Source organism: Malaclemys terrapin, chromosome 8 (assembly GCF_027887155.1).
Source record: "Malaclemys terrapin pileata isolate rMalTer1 chromosome 8, rMalTer1.hap1, whole genome shotgun sequence".
In the NCBI taxonomy this organism is placed as follows: Eukaryota; Metazoa; Chordata; order Testudines; family Emydidae; genus Malaclemys; species Malaclemys terrapin.
In genome coordinates, this window is record NC_071512.1 from 50,649,577 (window position 1) to 50,670,286 (window position 20,710).

At 45.4% G+C, this 20,710-nt stretch overlaps 1 protein-coding gene across 1 annotated transcript in view; it reads left to right on the forward strand.

Annotated features, from left to right (window-relative positions):
* TNN (tenascin N) overlaps nucleotides 1-20,710 on the forward strand; it is a 47,687-nt gene that overhangs the window by 16,231 nt on the left and 10,746 nt on the right. The window contains exons 5-11 of the mRNA XM_054036486.1: nucleotides 2,401-2,583; nucleotides 3,718-3,807; nucleotides 6,276-6,539; nucleotides 7,371-7,634; nucleotides 9,989-10,252; nucleotides 10,999-11,262; nucleotides 20,551-20,681. Of these exons, the coding sequence (XP_053892461.1) occupies nucleotides 2,401-2,583; nucleotides 3,718-3,807; nucleotides 6,276-6,539; nucleotides 7,371-7,634; nucleotides 9,989-10,252; nucleotides 10,999-11,262; nucleotides 20,551-20,681 (1,460 nt within the window). The remainder of the gene's footprint in view (nucleotides 1-2,400; nucleotides 2,584-3,717; nucleotides 3,808-6,275; nucleotides 6,540-7,370; nucleotides 7,635-9,988; nucleotides 10,253-10,998; nucleotides 11,263-20,550; nucleotides 20,682-20,710) is intronic.

Consider the following 20,710-nt stretch of genomic DNA (forward strand, 5'->3'; position numbering starts at 1 on the left):
AAAAATCATGGAATGCTCAGTTTGCTCCCAGTCCCAAGAGACCAGTGTCTTATCCCAGATCAATTTGCATCTGAGATCTCACGCCAAAGACAACGCTTGTAGCCAATCCTGTAATAAATTAATTAAAGTTTTATTAACTAGGAAAAAGAAATGAGAGAATTATTTACAGGTTAAAGCAAGCAAACATATACATGCAAATGAGTTACTCTCTATGGTTCCTAAAGATGACAGAGATGTAGTAATCTGTCAATTCAATGTGTCTTTCAGGGCAGACCCAGGGGTAACCCCTGGGGATCACTGCCTTAGTTTAGGTTTCAGAGTGGTAGCCATGTTAGTCTGTATCAGCAAAAACAATTAGGAGTCCTTGTGGCATCTTAGAGACTAACACTTTTATTTGGGCATAAGCTTTCGTGGGCTAAAATCCACTTCATCGGATGCATGGAGTGGAAAATACTGAGGCAGGTATAAATACACAGCACATGAAAAGTGGGAGTTGCCTTACCAAGGTAGGGGGTCAGTGCTAACAAGCCAATTCAATTATAGCCCAATTATAGCCCAATTCAATTATAGCTATAGATTAGCCCACTTCCACCTTAATTGGATTGGCTCATTAGCACCGACCCCCAACTTGGTAAGGCAACTCCCATCTTTTCATGTGTTGTGTATTTATACCTGCCTCAGTATTTTCCACTCCATGAATCCTGTGAAGTGGGGTTTAGCCCATGAAAGCTTATGCCCAAATCAATTTGCTAGTCTCTAATGTGTCACAAGGAGTCCTTATTGTTTTTGGCTTAGTTTAGTGTCTTTGGCCCTGTGAAAGTTCAAACAGCAAAGGAGGAACAATTTTTTTGTGACCCTGTTTTATATTTTACATTTCGTCTTGTAGTCCATGAGACGAGCTCCCTTGCACATGACATTTCCAAGGCATAATAGGCCCATTCACCAATCCTTTGTATTGTGATATTCATTAATGGCCTGTTTAATCTTGAGGATTCCTGTGCCTGAGTTCACAAGTTCAGAGCAAACATTTTCAAAGTTATAAAGTGAAACTTAAGTGTCCTGATAGCATGGAATACTGATATTACAAGTGTGATGAATGCATGCAGCAATTTACAAGCTTTCCATAGAGTCTAAACACTTACTACATTCTTATAAGGCTGTTATCTATTTTGAACAAAATTAACATAAGATGAGCTGATTTGGTTTCCAGCTATGAGTTTGCCAGCTCTTAACTAACACTTATGACCTTGGCCAGATCTGGCACTTGGTTTACCACCATCACAGACACATCTCGCGCCTCCCCCCCCCGCCCCCTTCTGTCCCCTTCATTGTCTTCCTGACAATCTCAAATGTCCTGCTGGCCTTCAGAATTCTCCATGGACTCTTTCCACCTGACCTCTCTGAACTTATATTGACCTATAACCCTGCCCGCTCTCTCCACTCCACCAATCTCTGCCTGAGCTCTCTTGCCTCATATATACTTCCCCACGTCACTCTTTTGATCTTAACCTTCTCTCTGCTCCCTCTCTGCAGTTGGAGGTAGAGGAATTTGCTTTTTAATTTGTGCCATCCTCTCTCCAAGAAATTGCAGCTCCTTACTCTCTGAGAACCATCCATCTGAATGGACACAGAAAGGTTTCAAAGGAGGAGAATGTAATTACCAGGTGGGATTTGGCTAGGGGATGAGAGGTACTACGTAGGCTGTACACCATGCTATGAAGATCCTTAAAGAGTGCAAGTAGTCAGGACTTCACTTGTACGTATGGCAATGCCAGGTGCACAGCACTTCCTAACGTCACGCTGGAGTGTTGTAGCATTATGGGGGCCATTTGGGGAAAAAATCTGTCTGGGGATTGGTCCTGCTTTGAGCAGGGGGGTGGTCTAGATGACCTCCTGAGGTCCCTTCCAACCCTAATATTCTATGATTATGGACTCAGAGGGCAGAGTGCCAGTTTTGAATTGTCAGCACCACTCCCTGCAGTAGCTATGTTTCCTCAGGCATCTCTGGGCCATACCTGAACTAGTCTCACCCTACTTAGGTGATGGGATCTTCACACTGTGCTACCTCAATGCCCTTGTTAAAGCCAGTAAAGGGTTGGATTATGGGGAGTGTGTATTTATTTGTAACAGAATACATAGAAGCCAGAGTCCTCTATGGCTGGGATAGAGCTTTACAGTGAGTAAAGTCAGGCCTGTTGAAAGAATAATGGCATTCTGCCTAGTTAACCACCCTTCAGTTCATCTGAGAAATTGTACCTGGTTTTGAGGCCTGAGACCCCTGGTGAAGGTAGTTTGGCACTTTCCTGTCTTGTGTGCACAAATGGAGGAGAGGTGGCTTTGGTGCTGCTGAAATGATAATGTGCTGCTTGCTCATCACCCTCCCCACTCTGTCTTCCTTAGCCCTATCTGCAGTTAGCGCTGCCTGGGTGACAGAGGAGATGGAGGACTCGCTGGAAGTGGAGTGGGAGAACCCCCCAACAGAGCCGGACTATTTTAAACTGAGGTTCAGCTCACCGCAAGGGCAGGAGAAGGAGGTGGTGGTGCCTAAAAGCAGTGACCCCAAGAGCAGATACATCATCAGCGGTAAGTGATTGGGTATAGCCAGACGGGACATGGCCAGGGAGAAATGGGGAGAGACAGACACAAGAGAGAGGTTGACTCTTGAACCATAACCTGAGAAGAGCATCTCTTTTGTTTCTGTGTGGCTGATGCTTGGAGCAGACACAGACAGTTAGCAGAACTCTTTCACTTCATGCCCAGGCTGCTGCTGTGAGACACCTACAATACACCCCCTCCCCCCAAAACACCCAGATGAGCCTTCATCCATGCATTTTGTAGTACATAGATGAAAGTCTGCCAGGTTAACCACCTCTAGCACCTACTGGCCAAGCTAAGAGGAAGAGAGCCAAGGGTTTCTCTTACAATATATCTCACTGTCACGTTAGTTTGAAACTATACTGAGTTCCCTTCAGCATATATGTTCGCTGATGAGGGAGTGGGGCTGGACTTTAACTGGCAGAACCCCAGGATAGGACCCATTTCCATTCAATCTGATCTCAAATCACTCCTTTTTGAATTACCAGAGCACTTTATTTAGCTTGCTCTTGTAGCAAAAGTGGAGGTATTATTTACTTTTTGTCTGGCCCGGAGTCTCACTTTCAATATTGCCAAACATATGGGGCAGATCCTCAGCTGGTGTACACTGGCATAGCTCCATTGAATTCAGTGATTTACACCAGCTGTGAATCTGGCTCTACAGCTTTACTTGCATCTTTGCACCAAGTCCAGCACTTGTTCACATCTTCACAGGTAGCCACCATGAGTATATTCTGTGAATGAGGGAGCTGAAGGGTGATACCGGACATCACATGGAAAAGCTCCCCATGTGGTATGGATAGTAAATGTCCATGTACGTTCATTCAACTTTAATTATACCCTCATATAAATAAAATTTACTCTCTCATTTTAGACCTGGGAACACTAAGGATGGGTAAAATGGAAATCCCCACAATTTATGACCAGTAGGGCCTGTAGAGATGAGCCTAAACCAAAACATCAAATTCACATATTCTCCAAACAAGAAGTACAAATCCCAGTCCCACAACTCAAACTCCTCTGTAATGTAAAATCAGAGAGCAGAAGATGCAATTTCTCTAAGGAAATGTTTATGTACTTTATTCCCTAATTGTTGGGACTGTTCCTTTTGTTTTCTTATAGGCCTGAAGCCTGGCACAGAGTATAAGATCATTATCATATCTGTGAAGGATGAGATTGAAGGAAAACCATCTATAGTGAATGGCCGCACTGGTATGTATCCAGAAGTCCCAAAGAGGATCAAGCTCCATTGTACTAAGTACTGTACAGACACAAAGGGATACAAGGTCCGTAGGTGATGATGTTTGTTTTGAGTTGATTCGTGTTTTCAAGCTTCTCTCCACAAACATGAGGGTTAGAAACTTAAAACACAAACAAAATAACCCAACCTGAAATTCTCAGGTAATCACCAGACTGTGGGAGCTGGGGCTTTAATACAAACACTAAATATCATGAGACTCAGCAACACTGCATTGTAAGTTACTATGTAAAATATCATCAGTCCAGATGAGCGTGTGGGTTACAGGTGGGAGGTGAGGACCAGCAGCAAGGGGAAGCAACTGGGATGTATGGATGGTGCAGAGAGGGCTGGGTCCTCTTCTCAGAGGAGTGAGGAAGGCATACTGAGGGGATGTTGCTCTGGTCATCACACTGTGCAGAGGACAGATAGCTGGCCAGGCCAGGTCCTCTTTCAGCCAGTAATCAAATGCTGCATGCAGACAGCAGGGCAATTCTGTCTTGTTCTCACTCTGACTGCATTTGTTTCTCATTTGTGAGATGGGAATCCAGGATTCCCCCACTACTGGAAACCTACAGATCCCCAAATAGAATCATCATTCCGTCCTTCCCACATCTCTTCTCTGTTAATGGCATAGGTGGGTGGGTGTGGCACTGCTGAGGTCTCTTTAGTTGGCCGCTGCCTGGACGGAGTCTGCTGGACTTTTCTTTTGATCAGAGCTCTTGTTTACTCTTGACATGTGATTCCAGTTACCCTTGGAAGGAAGTGGGGTTGGGAAGCACTGCTGCCTTTGGAACATGATGGCTCCATCTGTCATCTGTGTTTTCAAACATTGTGAACACATAGATTCCGTCTCATTTTTAGCGGTTATTACTTGAACACCCTCTGCTTTGCATAGGACCATTCTAGTGCTGCACAGCCTCAAGGCTTTTCATGAATGTATTAATTCCTCTAATATTTTCCCCTTGTTCTCTTCAGTGTGACCAAATCAGCCAATTCATAGAAGTTTAAGGGAATTTGTAGAACATAAGTGCAACACAGTTGCATAAAGTGTGCTGCCTGGAATGCCAGCTGTGTAGTGGTTTTGTGGATCAAGAGCTCCTTTGGGAGAGACCCACCCAGGTTGGTTAGCTGCACAGATGCTGCCCAGTACATGAGTTGTTTGCATAGCCTCTCCCAACACACCAGAGTTAGTACCAGAGAAGGGGTGAAGAAGACCATCCTCCATTGCCAGCACTGCGTACAGTTCCCCAATAAAGGACATCTCAGATGTTAAAGTGATCTTAAACTAGGTCTCCAAAAGCATTAACAAAACTCATAATAAGATCCAGTGGCTGGAAGCTGAAGTTAGACAAATGGAGACTGGAATTAAGGTGCAAAATGTTAAGTGAGGCTAATCATTGGAGCAACTCACCTAGGGGATTCTCCATCACGTGAACTTTTTGTATCAAAACTAGATATCTTTTTCTAAAGGAGATGCTGTAGCTCAACCAGAAATTACTGGGTGAAGTTCCTTGGCCTGGGTGGTTCAGGAGCTCAAACTAGATCATCACAATGGTGTTTTTTAACCTGAAAATCTATGAATTATTCAATATTCAAGGCTACCATTTTTCCTTTAAGATGGTTCTCCTGCCATCTCTGGATCATTCTCTCTCCTCCCTTCCCCATGGTAGTGTGCGAAGAGGCCAAGGGGTCACTGGGATGCTTTAATGGAGAATACTAAAGGGTCCCTGTGTCAGGCACTTAGTAAGTGGACTAGTCCATTCATCTGAGTATAAAGCTGGGAACAAGGAACTCCTGATATTGACTCCTGTGTCTTTGGGAAGTCATTTAGCCCTTCTTTCTTGCTGTCCTCATCCTCAGATAACAATACTTGCCTCTGGGGTGCTATTGTGAGGATGGATGAGGTATTGCTGGTAAAGTAATTTGAAAATGAAATGTACTGAGTATTATTATTCTCCCCAAATTTCAGTTCTCTTGAAATGGTATCAGCCTAGTAAAGAGTGCCTCCTGGATTCAAAACAGCTATTTAAAAGATAATTCTGCCATTTCGTCCACAGATAATGTATTTCAAGGTTTTAAAAGCCACCATATTTGTAGGACCCACCAGTTATACACTCTGAGCCCTGCTCTCTGGCTTTGCACCAGGATTTAACTCACTAATTGTATTCTCAAAGCTATCTGCCCTCCTGCTGACCAGACCAGAAAGTAAACCAAATAAAGCTAGGTTTGTCTCTGCATTGTCAGGAAGAGAATTAATGTTTGCCAAGTAGAAGATAATAAAATTGGATGATGGAAAATACTTTCAAACTCTTGAAAGGGTTTGCTGAGCACTGTAGAGTAAAAGAAATGCTACACACAATAAGGAATGTGACTGTTGGGATCAGGTGGAATATTGCTCGGGGAGTCTTTTAACATTGCACTTTCAAATGCTCTTTTAAAGGAATAGACAGCCCAACTAACCTGGAGACCGACCAAGTGACAGAGGACACAGCTACCATCTCCTGGAACAGGGTCCAGGCTCCCATTGACAGATACATGGTGAGCTACACCTCAGCTGATGGGGACACCAGAGAGATAGCTGTAGGAAAAGACCAGAATACCACTACCCTGATGGGTCTGAAGCCAGGCATGGAGTACGTGATCTACATCTGGGCTGAGAAGGAAGGCCTGCAGAGCAAGAGAGCAAACACTAAAGCTGAGACAGGTAACTAATGGCAGGGGAAGAAATGTGGAGCGTGATCATGACCTCACACCAGTTTGTCAACTCCATGGACTTCACTGAAGTTACTCCTGATCTACACTGGTATTAGTGAGACAAGAATCTGTCCTGTAAATTATAATTCTCATTGGTAGGCTGAACTGGCCTTTAGTTGTGAAAATGGAGCCTTTTAATTGAGCAGGGGCTTGGACAAGATGACCTCCTGAGGTCCCTTCCAACCCTGATATTCTATGATTCTATTCTATTCTAGGATTATAATCACAAGTGCTGGTAGAGATCCCTATTCACAGATGCTAGTCATTAATATCAGTACAATGGAGGTCATTCAATTAGTAAAACAGCCATCATCAAGGCCTCTTAGTCGACTGAACATGGAGTTAATGACTTGCCTTCAGAATGCCACAAACAAGCTCAGAAACCTTCCCTAGGTCACCATTCTGACCTTTCCAAGAACTATCCTGAGAGTAAGACATTGAGGGATAACTGGTGTAAGGGCAGCTCTCCCTTTGGTTTGGTGGCTGCTCACTGCACTGGGGTTTAGCACATCTGGCAATGGTGGGATGTGGGTTTTTTTAACGGAACTGATATAGTTGCACTCAGGGTAGATGCAGGGTAGCAGCCAGTCCCTAAGAAGGCCTTTTCCTGTGTGCTAATTCATGTAGGAGCTTTGCTGTTGGCCTAAGAAACAGTATCCTCTTCACAGCTGTGGAAGGGGGAAGGACCATGAAAAGTGGGGAAGGACTGATGGGTCTCTCCTAATGAAGTATTGGGGAGAATCCTCACTCTATCTCTCCACTGTTAAACCTTCTCTAAAAGAAATTGACAGCCCAACAAACCTGGTGACAGACCAAGTGACAGAGGACACAGCTACCATCTCCTGGAATGAGGTGCAGGCTCCCATAGACAGATACATGGTGAGCTACACCTCAGTTGATGGGGACACCAGAGAGAGAGCCGTGTGGAAAGACCAGAGCACCATCACCCTGACAGGTCTGAAGCCAGGCATGGAGTACCTCATCTACATCTGGGCTGAAAAGGGAGGCCAGCAGAGCAAGACGGCAAACACTAAAGCTGTGACAGGTAATCAGGGGAATCTTTGGGATGTGATACTAGCTAACTGCATATCAAAAACTGCTCCCTGAAGATTAGCTGTGTTTTGTTCTGTTTTCTTCCAGCTTATTGCACAGTGTACATTATAGAACAATTTGTCATGTGGCCAAACATGGCATAGGTACATACATGCTGCAGGCCATTCCAAGATTGAGATTTAGGACTTACCCCCACTTCCTTTTACTCAATTGCAAAATTTCATTGACTTTAATGGAGTGCTTGACTGGTTCCATAATGCATATAGGTCAGGAGTGGGAAAACTTTTTGGCCTGAGGGCCACATCTGGGTATGGAAATTGTATGGCAGACCATGAATGCTCATAAAATTGGGGGTTGGGGTTCAGGGGGGGGTGAGGGCTCCAGCTGGGAGAGCGGGCTCTGGGGTGGGGCTGGTGATGAGGGTTTGGAGTGCTGGAGGGTGCTCTGGGCTAGGATTGAGGGGTTCAGAGGGAAGGAGGGGGATCAGGGCTGGGGCAGAGGATTGGGACGTGGGGGTGTGTGTGTCTCAGGGGTGCAGGCTCTGGGCGGCGCTTACCTCAAGCAGCTCCCGGAAGCAGCAGCATGCCATCCTCCAGCTCTTACGTGGAGGGTTTGGCCAGGCGGCTCTGCGCACTGCCCTGTCCGCAGGCGCCACCCCTGCAGCTCCCAGAAGCAGCAGCATGCCCCCCTCTGCCTCCTACGTGGAGGCATGGCGCTGGCCAGGCAGCTCTGCGCACTGCTCCGTCTGCAGGTGCTGCCTCTGCAGCTCCCATTGGCCATGGTTCCCAGCCAATGGGAGCTGTGGGAGGGCGGCGTTTGGGGTAGGGGAAGCATGTGGTGCTGTTATGCTTATAAGAAGCACATGGGATCTTTTTCAGGGGAAAAGGCAATACGCCACATTTATTGAAGATACAACAATTAGCATATGCATTCAATCTCACCACACACACACATACACTGTCCTGCCAGTCGATGTTATATTTACCAGTCCAGATCCGCCTAGTGGCCAGCTAGGTTGATCACCAGTAGGGAGGAGCTGGGTTCAGTCGGTTGCGACACGAGGCTCTGGGGATGTCTTGGCATGACAATCCCAAAGTTTCATGGTAAGGCACCCTGTTTATATAGTGATTTTCCTTCATTGGGACCAATGAGTTTTGCTCCGTCATGTTGTAATCAATTGTTTGACAAGTGCTTGTTTTCTTAAATTGTCCTTCTCATTCTTTATCACAGCAGACTTGTCCCCATTGATAGGTACCTGTCTCATCTTTAGAGTCGTCAATCTGCCCTCCTCTGACATTTCAATAGGGGTGTGTTGCAGCCTCCTGGCACCCTTGCGTCTGTCTCAGGTTCTTCCCTCGTACATCTGGTTCAGCAATGGCCTTCACACTTATCTCTTAACACATACATTCCTCATTCACACACAAAACAGAATTAATTTACACAGAACATTTTGAACAGGAACATCCAGTTGCAATGCAAAAGAAAAACAATCATTGCATTCTTTTACTTATTTTAAAATGCTAAACCTACAACAACTTGGTGACCCTCAAAGGTCTATCATTGCCTTGAAATCAGTCCAGACACAGATTCTGGCTGATGTATCTCTACCCATTGGCCCATTAGGCCATTCCTTTCTGTTATTCAAAAAGGGTGGCTGGCGTGATTTGATCAAATCATACACCAATACATTTAATACATGCTACATTACTATTCTTTATCCTTAATTCTAAATTATATAAAATACAAATATAAAATCCTACTACTACCGAGCTGCCTGGCCGCCCCTTAGTGTAGGAGCTGGAGCTGGAGGGGGGACATGTCGCTGGTTCTGGGAGCTGCGCAGAAAGCCCCCAAACCCACTCCCCAGCTGGAGCACCGGAGCGGGGCAAGCCCCCGATCCCACTCCCTGATGGGAGCTTGAGGACCAGATTTAAAGTTCTGATGGGCCGGACACGGCCTGCGGGCCGTAGTTTGCACACCCCGACATAGGTTCTATGCAAACTTCCCCCACAGGGCTCTGCCAGTGCACCACAATCTTCCCCTATGGCATCTCCTGCTATTTTAGTCCTGGAGTATGCACAGCTCTGCCAATGTATCTAAATCTTGACCCACAACAAGCTTATTACTCCAGGCTGGGGCCCCCTAAAAGTTCTGCCAAGTTCTGAGTCCTGAAGCACTGATAGCGAGAGCAGTATTTACCCAGTGAGACATGAGTGATAGTTTTTCCTCTATCTCACACAATATCTAAAGGTATGGAAAGGTTTGAGTCTGGAAGACATGGTACCCTAGGGGAGTCACTTGAGAATCAGTCAATTACATTGTAATAATCAAGGCTTTTACTTTCAGAAATTGATAGCCCAACTAACCTGGTGACCAATCAAGTGACAGAGGACACAGCCACCATCTCCTGGAACAAAGTCCAGGCTCCCATAGACAGATACATGGTGAGCTACACCTCAGCTGATGGGGACACCAGAGAGATAGACGTGGGGAAAGACCAGAGCACCACCAGCCTGACGGGTCTGAAGCCAGGCATGGAGTACAACATCTACATCTGGGCTGAGAAGGGAGGCCAGCAGAGCAAGAGGACAAACACGAAGGCAGTGACAGGTAACCAGGGGAATTTCTAGAATGCGCTATTACAGTAGCAGACTGGCTTCACACTGGATTAGCTGTGAATGTGTCCTCCCTCTAGTTTGTTACACACAATATAAAACATAGGACTTTTTGCCACACAGCTATGTGCTGAAGGAGTGTGCCCCTTGTAGGCATCTGAAAGCTCTCAGAAACTGGTTCTCCTGTGAGAGGAAATAGTGGCAGAAGTGAGATGTAGCATGGGTACATGCTATGTGCACTTCTCCCTCATACCTCTGCCAGTGTACCCCAACTGTAGTCTGTAGGACTCCTACTAATTTAGTTCTGTCCCTCCTCCCAACAGCTCTGCTGTTGGGCGTCATTTCTGACCTGCAGCAACCTTGTTATTCCAGTCCCAAGTCCTTTCACAGCTCAGTTTTGAGCTGGAGCCCCTAGCCAAAAATTCCACTCCTGGCTTTCCCAGGGAGTTCAGCCATTGCACTTTTCCTGCGGCATCACTTGCAATACCACTGCTGGGGCATCTGCCAATGCACCTCAGTTCTGACCTTCAGGTGTCCCAATATTTCAGTCCTAAAACCCCAATAGCAAGAGTGATGTTTAGCCATTGAGACATGAATACTGAAACCTATGTACATATTATCCTTCACCTGACTAAAGTTCTAAGAGTATGAAAATAAAGTTTAGAGACCAAAAGAAACAAGCTTCAAGGAGACAGTTTAGAATCTGTTAATAATGTTCTAATAATCCACACTTTTACTCAGACATTGACAGCCCAATTAACCTGGTGACCGACCGAGTGACAGAGGACACAGCCACCATCTCCTGGAACAGAGTCCAGGCTCCCATAGACAGATACATGGTGAGCTACACCTCAGCTGATGGGGACACCAGAGAGAGAGCTGTGGGGAAAGACCAGAGCACCACCACTCTAACGGATCTGATGGCAGGCATGGAGTACATCATCTACATCTGGGCTGAGAAGGGAGGCCAGCAGAGCAAGAGAGCAAATACGAAAGCTGTGACAGGTATTGGGGGGGACAGGAGTGAAGGGAAGTTAGATGGAGACATCTCTATCCCTTTCTTATCTGGTGTTGCATGATCTCTTTTTGTATCACTGTGTATAAAGGCAGGGCCGGCTCTAGGATTTTTGCCGCCCCAAGCAAAAACAATTTTGGCCGTCCGCCTTCCCCCCCCACCCCATTTTTTTTCTTACCCCACCCCCGGCCCCGCCTCAACTCCGCCCCTTCCCCAAATCCCCAGCCCTGCCTCCTCCCCCCAGGCTCTCAAGCCTAGGAGGGAGGGAGGGAGAGGGAGAAGCAGCGCGTGCGCCGCGGCCACTCGGGGTCTCCCCCTCCCTCCCAGGCTCTCAAACCCGGGAGGGAGGGGGAGATCCCGAGCGGCCGCGGCGCGTGAATCAGCTGTTTTGTGGGCCGCGGCCGCTCGGGATCTCCCCCTCCCTCCCGGGTTTGAGAGCCTGGGAGGGAGGGCGAGCAGTGGAGCATGAGCGGCAGCAGCGGAGGTGAGTTAGGGCGGCTGGGGCACATTTTTAGGGGCGGCATGGCCCGCGCCAGAATGCCACCCCTAAAAATGTGCTGCCCCAAGCACCAGCTTGTTTTGCTGGTGCCTAGTGCCGGCCCTGTATAAAGATAACTTTTTGCCAGTCAGGTATTAGCTACTTGAAATTCTGCACTGGCCAAACCATCATGAAGATAACTGGATAACTATGAACTGTTAGCAATGGCACAGAGAGCAGAACTAGATGAGGCAAGAGCGATATGCACCCTGAAAGCTTGCAGTTTCAAGGGTAACTGCACTTTTAACCCACTTCCTCTGTGGTCCACTCCAGCAATGCTCCTGAAGTCTGAGGCCTCTAGCCTTCACTTCTCTCTGGGCAGGGCACCATGTCCCACTCCCTTCCAACTTGGAGTTTTAGGCTGCAAACCCCTGCTCTTTACTGTGATTATCCTAGGCAGGCCTGACAAATGTCAAGCCCCTGCTGCTTAGTTTCTTTCCAAGGACAACAACCCTGTTTTTACCAGTGACCACACAACTCATCCAGAGTAAGCACCATTTATTCAAAGACAAAAGCATCACAGAAAAAAGGTAAAACAAAACAGATTCTAAATGCACACTAAATGTAACAGAAATTGCCCATCAGTCCTATGGGGCCCTGGTAGCCCTAAGTCCTTCCAACCCTTCAGTGAGGGTTGTGGCTGCCTTAGGACCACAGGTCTGATTGCTGAATCCAAAGAAAGACCCTAAGGCTTGGTCTACACTTAAAATTTAGATTGACATAGCTATGTTGCTCAGGAGTGTGAAAAATCCACACCCCTGAGTGCGGTAGCTATGCTGACCTAAGCCCCGGTGTAGACACAGCTGGGCTAATGGAAGAATATTTCCATTCTCTTAGCTGCAATTGCTTGGGAAGGTGATGTTCCCACAGCGATGGAAAAACCCCTGTCATCGGTTGCACCTATACTATGGGGTTGTGCTAGCATAGCTACAGTGCTGTAGCTATTGCCGCTGTAGTCTCTGTAGTGTAGACATGCCCTGAGTCTGTGTAAACTCAGTCTTTTAAATACCAAGTTCTTCCTTTTTCTCTTGCCTCTTCGTTGGTACTGCCCTAAATGAGTATATGCAAACCACCCCAGGAGGTGATACTTCTCTGGAGCTGTTTGCAATCTCGGGGATGGCCGTGATCCCCCCTCACTTTTTTAGTTCTTGGAGGAGCTATGGTAACCCTCCCTCCAGTGGTTTGAGCATTGGCCTGCTAAACCCAGGGTTGCGAGTTCAATCCTTGAGGGGGGCACTTAGGTATCTGGGGCAAAATCAGTACTTGGTCCTGCTAGTGGAGGCAGGGGGCTGGACTCAATGACCTTTCGGGGTCCCTTCCAGTTCTATGAGATAGATATATCTCCATATATTATATTAATGGAGTTGCATACAATCCCTGGTTCATAATGCTACATAAAACATTCATAAACTTAATACAATGTGGTCCCCAAAGATATTGCATATGGTTGCCATTTCTGTCACAAATGACCTCTAACTTATCCTGATACTCTTTGAATTTGGTAGCATTTTAAACCCTCTTTGCATAAATGACTGCACAGGGCAATGGAGAACCAGGACCCTTATATTTTATCAGAGTTACTCAGGTCAGGCTATGCCTGCTATTGTAATGAGAGTAGATGGCACTACCTGCAGCTCATCAAACTCACCGCTTTGTGGGTAGCCATGGAGGGCGTAAGGCTAAGGGAGCAATCCCTGACAGAAAAGCCCCACTGTGTTGTTGGTGAATTCAGGAGAATGAAAGTCTATGAGAATAAACTCAGACAGAAAATCTGGAGTGAAGTCCCAAAGACTAACATCTTAGTATCTTTCCGGAAACTCCTGCAACGGATCGGGGACCAGATGTATTGATTCTTCTTTCCTCTTGATTTTACCGGTGATGCCAAGAGAAGGGGGATCCTGATGCATAGGCAACTCAGGGCCTCCATATCATCTGCCCAGGCTTGCACCCTGGAGAGGTACTCCAGCTTGGCCTCAAGCGTCAACACAACAAAGGAGGCAGCATGTTCTAAGCTCGTCCTTGATTGGCGTAGAATTGAGCACCAGGGGCTGTCTCTAATGGTGGGAGAGATCATTGTATCTCACTGGACAGCTCCAACTCACAATAAAACTGGGCAGGCTCCAGACAATAGGGTATTGTCCCACCACAGTCTGCCTGCTTCAATGGGTGCTTGGAGCTTAGAGTTTTATAACTTGACAAGTGGACTGAAACTAACACACCAGGCAAATCAAGTAAAAAAAAAAAAAAAGAAAACATCCTTAAAGATAGGGTGCTGGAACGTTTGCACTATGACAAACGGATTATTTGAAGACCTTCAATAGATCAGGGATGCACATAAAATTGCCGTGATCAATGATGAGCTGAAGCGACTCAATGTGGATATCGCATCCCTCCAAGAAACACGGCTAGCATTAAGCAGATCTCTCAGTGAAAAAAACTACACATTTTTCTGGCAGGGGAAAAGAGCTGAAGAAACACGAGAGCACGGAGTGGGATTTGCCATCAAGAACTCACTTCTGGGGATGATTGAGCCACCTACAAATGGATCAGAGAGAATTTTGACACTATGCTTGTTGACATCTGAGGACCCAGTCAACCTGGTGAGTGTGTATGCCCCAACACTCTCCTTGTTTTCTGACATCAAGGACCAGTTCTACGACCAGCAGGATTCTGAAACACGAATATGTGCAAGGGTGGGAGCTGATCATGAAGCATGGACCACCTGTTTTGGTCAACTGGTAAGATGAATGGAAACGGTCAGATACTGCTAGAATTTTGTTCCTATTATGATCTCTGTGTAACAAACTCATTCTTCCAGACAAAGCTGCAACACAAAGTGTCTTGGAAACATCCTAGATCTGGTCACTGGCACCAACTGGATCTTCTCATCACAAGGCATACCAACCTTAACATCTTCCTCGTTATCCACAGTTATCAAAGTGCTGATTGCGACACAGACCACTGTCTGGTGTGCAGCAAGGTCAGATTGGTCACCAACATGGAGGTGCTCAAGTGGGTCAGCATACTCAGCATGCAAACACTCCTCAAACACAGACTCCTCCTTTGGCTTGGGCATGTGTGCCAAATGAATGATGGGCACATCCTAAAGGACATCCTCTACAACGAATTGGCATCTGGAAAAAGACCTAAAGGACGCCCAACATTGTGTTTCAAGGATGTGTGCAAGTGAGACCTCAAAGAAATGGACATGGATGTGGACAACTGGGAAGGTCACACTCAGTACCGCAGCCTCTGGAAACAAAAACTTTAAAAAGGTCTCCGGAGTTACAAGAGGAAGCTGCCCAGCTTAGCAGAGAAGAAAAGAGCTCGCAGAAGGCAGAGCCCAAAGGGTTGAAAAATCATCTCTAAATGTGAAAAGTCCGAGTCTTATCAATCTCTCTTCATATGGAAGTTGTTCCATACCCCTAATAATTTTTGTTGCTCATTTCTGAACCTTTTCCAATTCCAATATATCTTTTTTGAGATGTATGCAAGTATCATGTCTGTATCTAAAGTTAGGAATATTGACTAAGTAACCATTACAACTGTGTGTGTGTGCTGTCAGAGGCCAGAAAGCCTGATTCAACAAAACAGGGAGAGGGAACCCAGGTTAGTGGAACAGGAGGGCTCAGTGAAACCCCAGTACATCAGGTGGCATCCCGGATGGGGGGAGGAGGTGTCCAACCCATCACACCTACCCTTTGTTTCCTATCTTTTAACCAGTTACCAATCCATTAGAGGACCTTCCTTTTTATTCCATGACAGCTTACTTTGCTTCAGAGCCTTTGGTGAGGGATCTTGTCAAAGGCTTTCTGAAAATCTAAGTACACTATATCCATTGGATCCTCCTTGTCCACATGCTTGTTGACCCCATCAAAGAATTCTAGTAGATTGATGAGGCAGGATTTCCCTTTACAGAGACCATGTTGACTCTTCCCCAACAAATTATGTTCATCTATGTGTCTGACAATTTTGTTCTTTGTTTCCACCAGTTTGCCCGGTACTGAAGTCAGGCTTACTGGCCTATAATTGCCAGGATCACCTCTAGAGTCCTTTTTAAAAATTGGCATCACATTAGCTATCCTCCAGCCATTTGGTACAGAAGCTGATTTAAATAATAGGTTACAGACTACAGTTAGTAGTTCTGCAATTTCACATTTGAGTTCCTTCAGGACTCTTGGGTGAATACCATCTAGTCCTGGTGACTTATTACTGTTTAATTTTATCAATTTGTTCCAAAACCTCCTCTAATGACACTTCAATCTGGGACAATTCCTCAGATTTGTCACCTAAAAAGAATGGCTCAGGTTTGGGAATCTCCCTCGCATTGTCAGCCATGAAGACTGATGCAAAGAATTCATTTAGTTTCTCCGCAATGGCCTGATCGTCCTTGCTTTAGCATCTTGATCATCCAGTGACCCCACTGGTTGTTTAGCAGGCTTCCTGCTTTCTGATGTACTTACATTTTTTATGCTATTACTTTTTGAGTCTCTGGCTAGCTATTCTTTTTTGGCCTTCCTAATTATATTTTTACACTACATTTGCCAGAGTTTATGCTCCTTTCTATTTTCCTCACTAGGATTTAACTTCCACTTTTTAAAGGATACCTTTTTGCCTCTCACTGCTTCTTTTACTTTGTTGTTTAGCCACGGTGGCACTTTTTTGGTTTTCTTACTATGTTTTTTAATTTGGGGAATACATTTAAGTTGAGCCTCTATTATGGTGTCTTTAAAAAGTTTCCATGCAGCTGGCAGGGATTTTACTTTTTGTGCTGTACCTTTTAATTTCTGTTTAATTAACCTCCTCATTTTTGTGTAGTTCCCCTTTCTGAAATTAAATGCTACAATGTTGGGCTGCTGTGGTGTTTTCCCTGCCACAGGGATGTTAAATTTAATTATATTATGGTCACTATTACCAAGCGGTCCAGCTATATTCACTTCTTGGACCTGATCCTGTGCTCCACTTAGGACTAAATCAAGAATTGCCTCTCCTCTTGTGGGTTCCAGGACTAGCTGCTCCAAGAAGCAGCCATTTAAGGTGTCAAGAAACTTTATCTATGAATTCTGTCCTGAGGTAACATGTACCCAGTCAATATGGGGATAGTTGAAATCCCCCATTAGTACTGATTTTTTTTATTTTAATAGCCTCTCTAATCTCCCTGAGCATTTCACAGTCACCATCACTGTCCTGGTCAGGTGGTCGGTAATATATCCCTACTGCTATATTCTTATTATTAGAGCATGGAATTACTATCCATAGAGATTCTATGGTACAGTTTGGTTCATTTAAGATCTTTACTTTATTTGATTCTACGCTTTCTTTCACATATAGTTCCACTCCCCCACCAGCACGACCTGTTCTGTCCTTCCGATATATTTTGTATCCTGGTATTACTGTGTACCATTGATTATCCTCATTCCACCAAGTTTCTGTGATGCCTATTATATCAATATCTTCATTTAATATGAAGCACTCTAGTTCACCCATCTTATTATTTAGACTCCTAGCATTGGTATATAAGCGCTTAAAAAACTTGTCACTTTTTAGCTGTCTGTCGTTATATGATGTAATTGAATGGGACTTTTTTTATTTGACTCTTTCTCATCCGATCCTTCCTGTATTTTATCATCTTCCATCCTCTTCTCCTTACTAGGACATAGAGAATCTCCATTAATAGATCCTCCCCTAAGGGATGTCTCTGTCCGAACCACATACTGCCCCGCACCTGTCGGCTTTCCCCCAGGGCTGCACATTTGTTTAAAAAAATTCAAAATGAAAAATCAAAACATTTTGAATTTTTTCCTAAATAAAATTTAGTTGAAATTGATACATTCTCACATAACATGTCGATTTCAACCAAATGGCATTTTCCAATGCCAGAAAATTCTCAACCTGCTCTGCTAATACCTTTAAAATCTTACTCAAGACAACAGCTACAAATTCCCAATGATTAAAATAATAGGCTTGTAGCAGAGACCTTGTATAGAAAGTTTTTAGGCCAAGAGGCAGTTTTTTGTTGGTGTCCAAGTTGTAACAGCCCCCTGCAGCTCAGACCCTTAACAGTAGCACTGTGAATTGATTGGAAGAGCACTGGTAATGCTGACAGCAGTATCACTGGACTAGGACAGTGGATTCCAATACCCTATAGCTCCCTCTGCTGTCCAAGCTTCCACAGTACTAATCTGAGAGGATTTCTGCTTCCATGCATAATAAAAATGGATTTTTTTTCTTAACCTCAGGAGTTCTGTAAATAGTTACTTTAATTAATGGTAATAACAGCTCATTGAATATATGGTGTTTCATTCACAGTTAATAGTTCCTTATGTGCGCTTTGATGTACTAGTTCCCTCCTCTCTCCCCTGATAAGGGATCTTTGTCTGTGTAGATATCTTCTCTGTTTCTATTTTATGAAACAAAAACTCTCTAAACATAAGAGAATGAAGGTGTTCCTGCCTCCCAACCCTGTGTTCAAGCCACTGCTGCTCCACTCTTTCCATCTGTCAAACTTAGGTACTTATATGGCCCACATTACTCTAGTATTGGACTGCTTCACAGTCTTTAATGGATTTATCTATCCTCACAACACCCTGTGAGGGAGGGCAGCCCCATTGACGGATGGGGAACCGAGGCACAAAGAGTAAGTAACTTGCCCCAGGTTACACAGGAAGCCTGTTGTGGAGCAGGGAATTGAGCTGAGTATTTCTGCAAGCTCCATGATGCTCTGCCATACGTGTGTGTGTGTGTACATAGGGTCCTGTATTAATAGTTCTGCCTTACGTAAGCGAGTGTGTGTGTGTGTGTGTGTGTGTGTGTGTGTGTGTGCGCGCGCGCGCATAGGCTCCCATGTCAATAGTTAGTGCTCTTTCCTGAATACCAGCACTACCCACCTGACACCCTCAGATTGAAGCAGGGAGGGACTGAATGGATGAAGGCCTTTGTGAAGTTAACAGGTTTCCAAAGAGCCCTATCCCAGAATGCACCAAGCATTGATTTGAAAACTGGGATGGATTCTTCAGCGGCTGCCTCCGCTTCTGTTATTGAAAAATTTTCTCAGGAGCTAGGAGGGGATCATACTACAGAACAAGTGTCAGAAACCACCCTGGTCGTAAAGGATGCCTTGTACCGTTTATGCTTGTATGTCCAGTATAAAACAATATCAGAGGCTATTTATGATCGCCGTGAAATGGTATTGGTTAAAAATAAAGCCAGCCTGCTCTTCACACTCAGGAAACAACCACACAGATATTTGAATGTATGACTTAGTCTTTGCTGTTAGTGGAGGCGGTCTGGATCACACAAAATACCAGAGACCAGAACCATAGAGATGTAGGTTATTTTGTACTTGTAAATTGTTAAAGTAAGCAAACATATTAAAATAAAATGTTTCCAGTGCCTGCAAAGGGAGCCGCTTTGCCATGGATGGATTATGTGATTATAAATTGTTAATGCAAAGCCGCCAGGTTTGGGGAGGAGACCCCAAGTGTGTTGCAGTGTTTACCTCTGGAGAAAGAAGTAATTCATATGTCTGCACCATGACTGTAAGGATCTGTGGGACTAGAATCTGGGTTTGTGGAGTCCGTTCCCACATCGCCAGGAGGTGGCCATACAGAGCCACATTCAAGGGGCACTGTGGAGATCAGGCACTGCAGGAAGTACCACCCAAAGGATCCAGAGCAACAGCCCCCTGCGGCCTTCTGATTGGCCCATGTTCACTATTTAATCCTAGAGGGTGCTCCAGGAAGTTGTCTAGACAACCACACTGATCTCTGGCCTGCTGTAACTCCAGACCTCACCTCACTTTCTGATCTCCAGTCTCTGACCCCAGCCTGACTTTGAGCCTTACTCTGGTCTCCTGATTCCAGTCTTGTAATGATCTCTGAGCTCGGACCTCCAGCCCTAGCCTGATTCTTGCCACCTGATTCCAGCCTGATAGCTACATCCAATCTCGGGTCTCTGACCCTGGGCTGACTCTGACCCTGACCCTTCCTTATCAATCTTGGCTCTAGTGCTTACTTTGAGCCCTGCTTGCTGATTCTGCCTCATGGCCATCCTTGACTGGTGGCCACCCACCCAGCCATGACAGCTAGGCCAGAGCACCTACACCCCAATCCCTTATACCGACCCTTAACTCCTCCGTCTTTAGAAGTGAGAAATACGTATTTGCTTTCAGGCTGGTTAGCTCGTTTTTAAGGAAAGAGGGGTGTATTTTGGTGATCATAAACATGTGGGACAGGTAACACTGGCTGAAGATGAGCTTGGTTTTGCCTCTGGGTGCAGGCACATATTGTGTGAGCTTATCCCATGTAGTTCTGCCAGTGAACACAAATTCAGATCATCAGGTATTCCGGCTCTGGATGCCCTCACAACTCTGCCAATGCAATCCCGTCTTCACTCGATATTACCCTATGCTATTTCAGTCCAGGGTGCCACCTCATGTCTGACCTACAATACCCCATGCTATTTCCATTTCAGCTCCCGTGCCAGTGCATCTGAAGCCTGATCTGCAGCAGTCTTTACTAGTTCTGGGCCCCAACACATTGCTAATGTACCTCACACGTTCCTCCTTGTTAACCATGAAATATAGTTTCTGTAGTTGCAGAGTCCCAGTTAATAATACTGGAAACTAAACGCTCTATACCTCCATGCCCTATGCTAAAGATTCACTCTATGGGTTGCTTCTTCTCAGAGGTACTTGTACAATCAGAGTTTGATTCTGTTCTCTGCTTTTTGTTTGAAATAGAAATTGACCCTCCCAAGAACCTCCGTGTATCAGATGTGACACAGTCCAGTGGCATAGTTACCTGGACACCACCTGCTGCACAGATCAGTGGCTACACTCTGACCTACCAGGCTCCAGATGGCACCAGCAAGGTACTGTGAGCTCTTCAATTCCTTCTTGT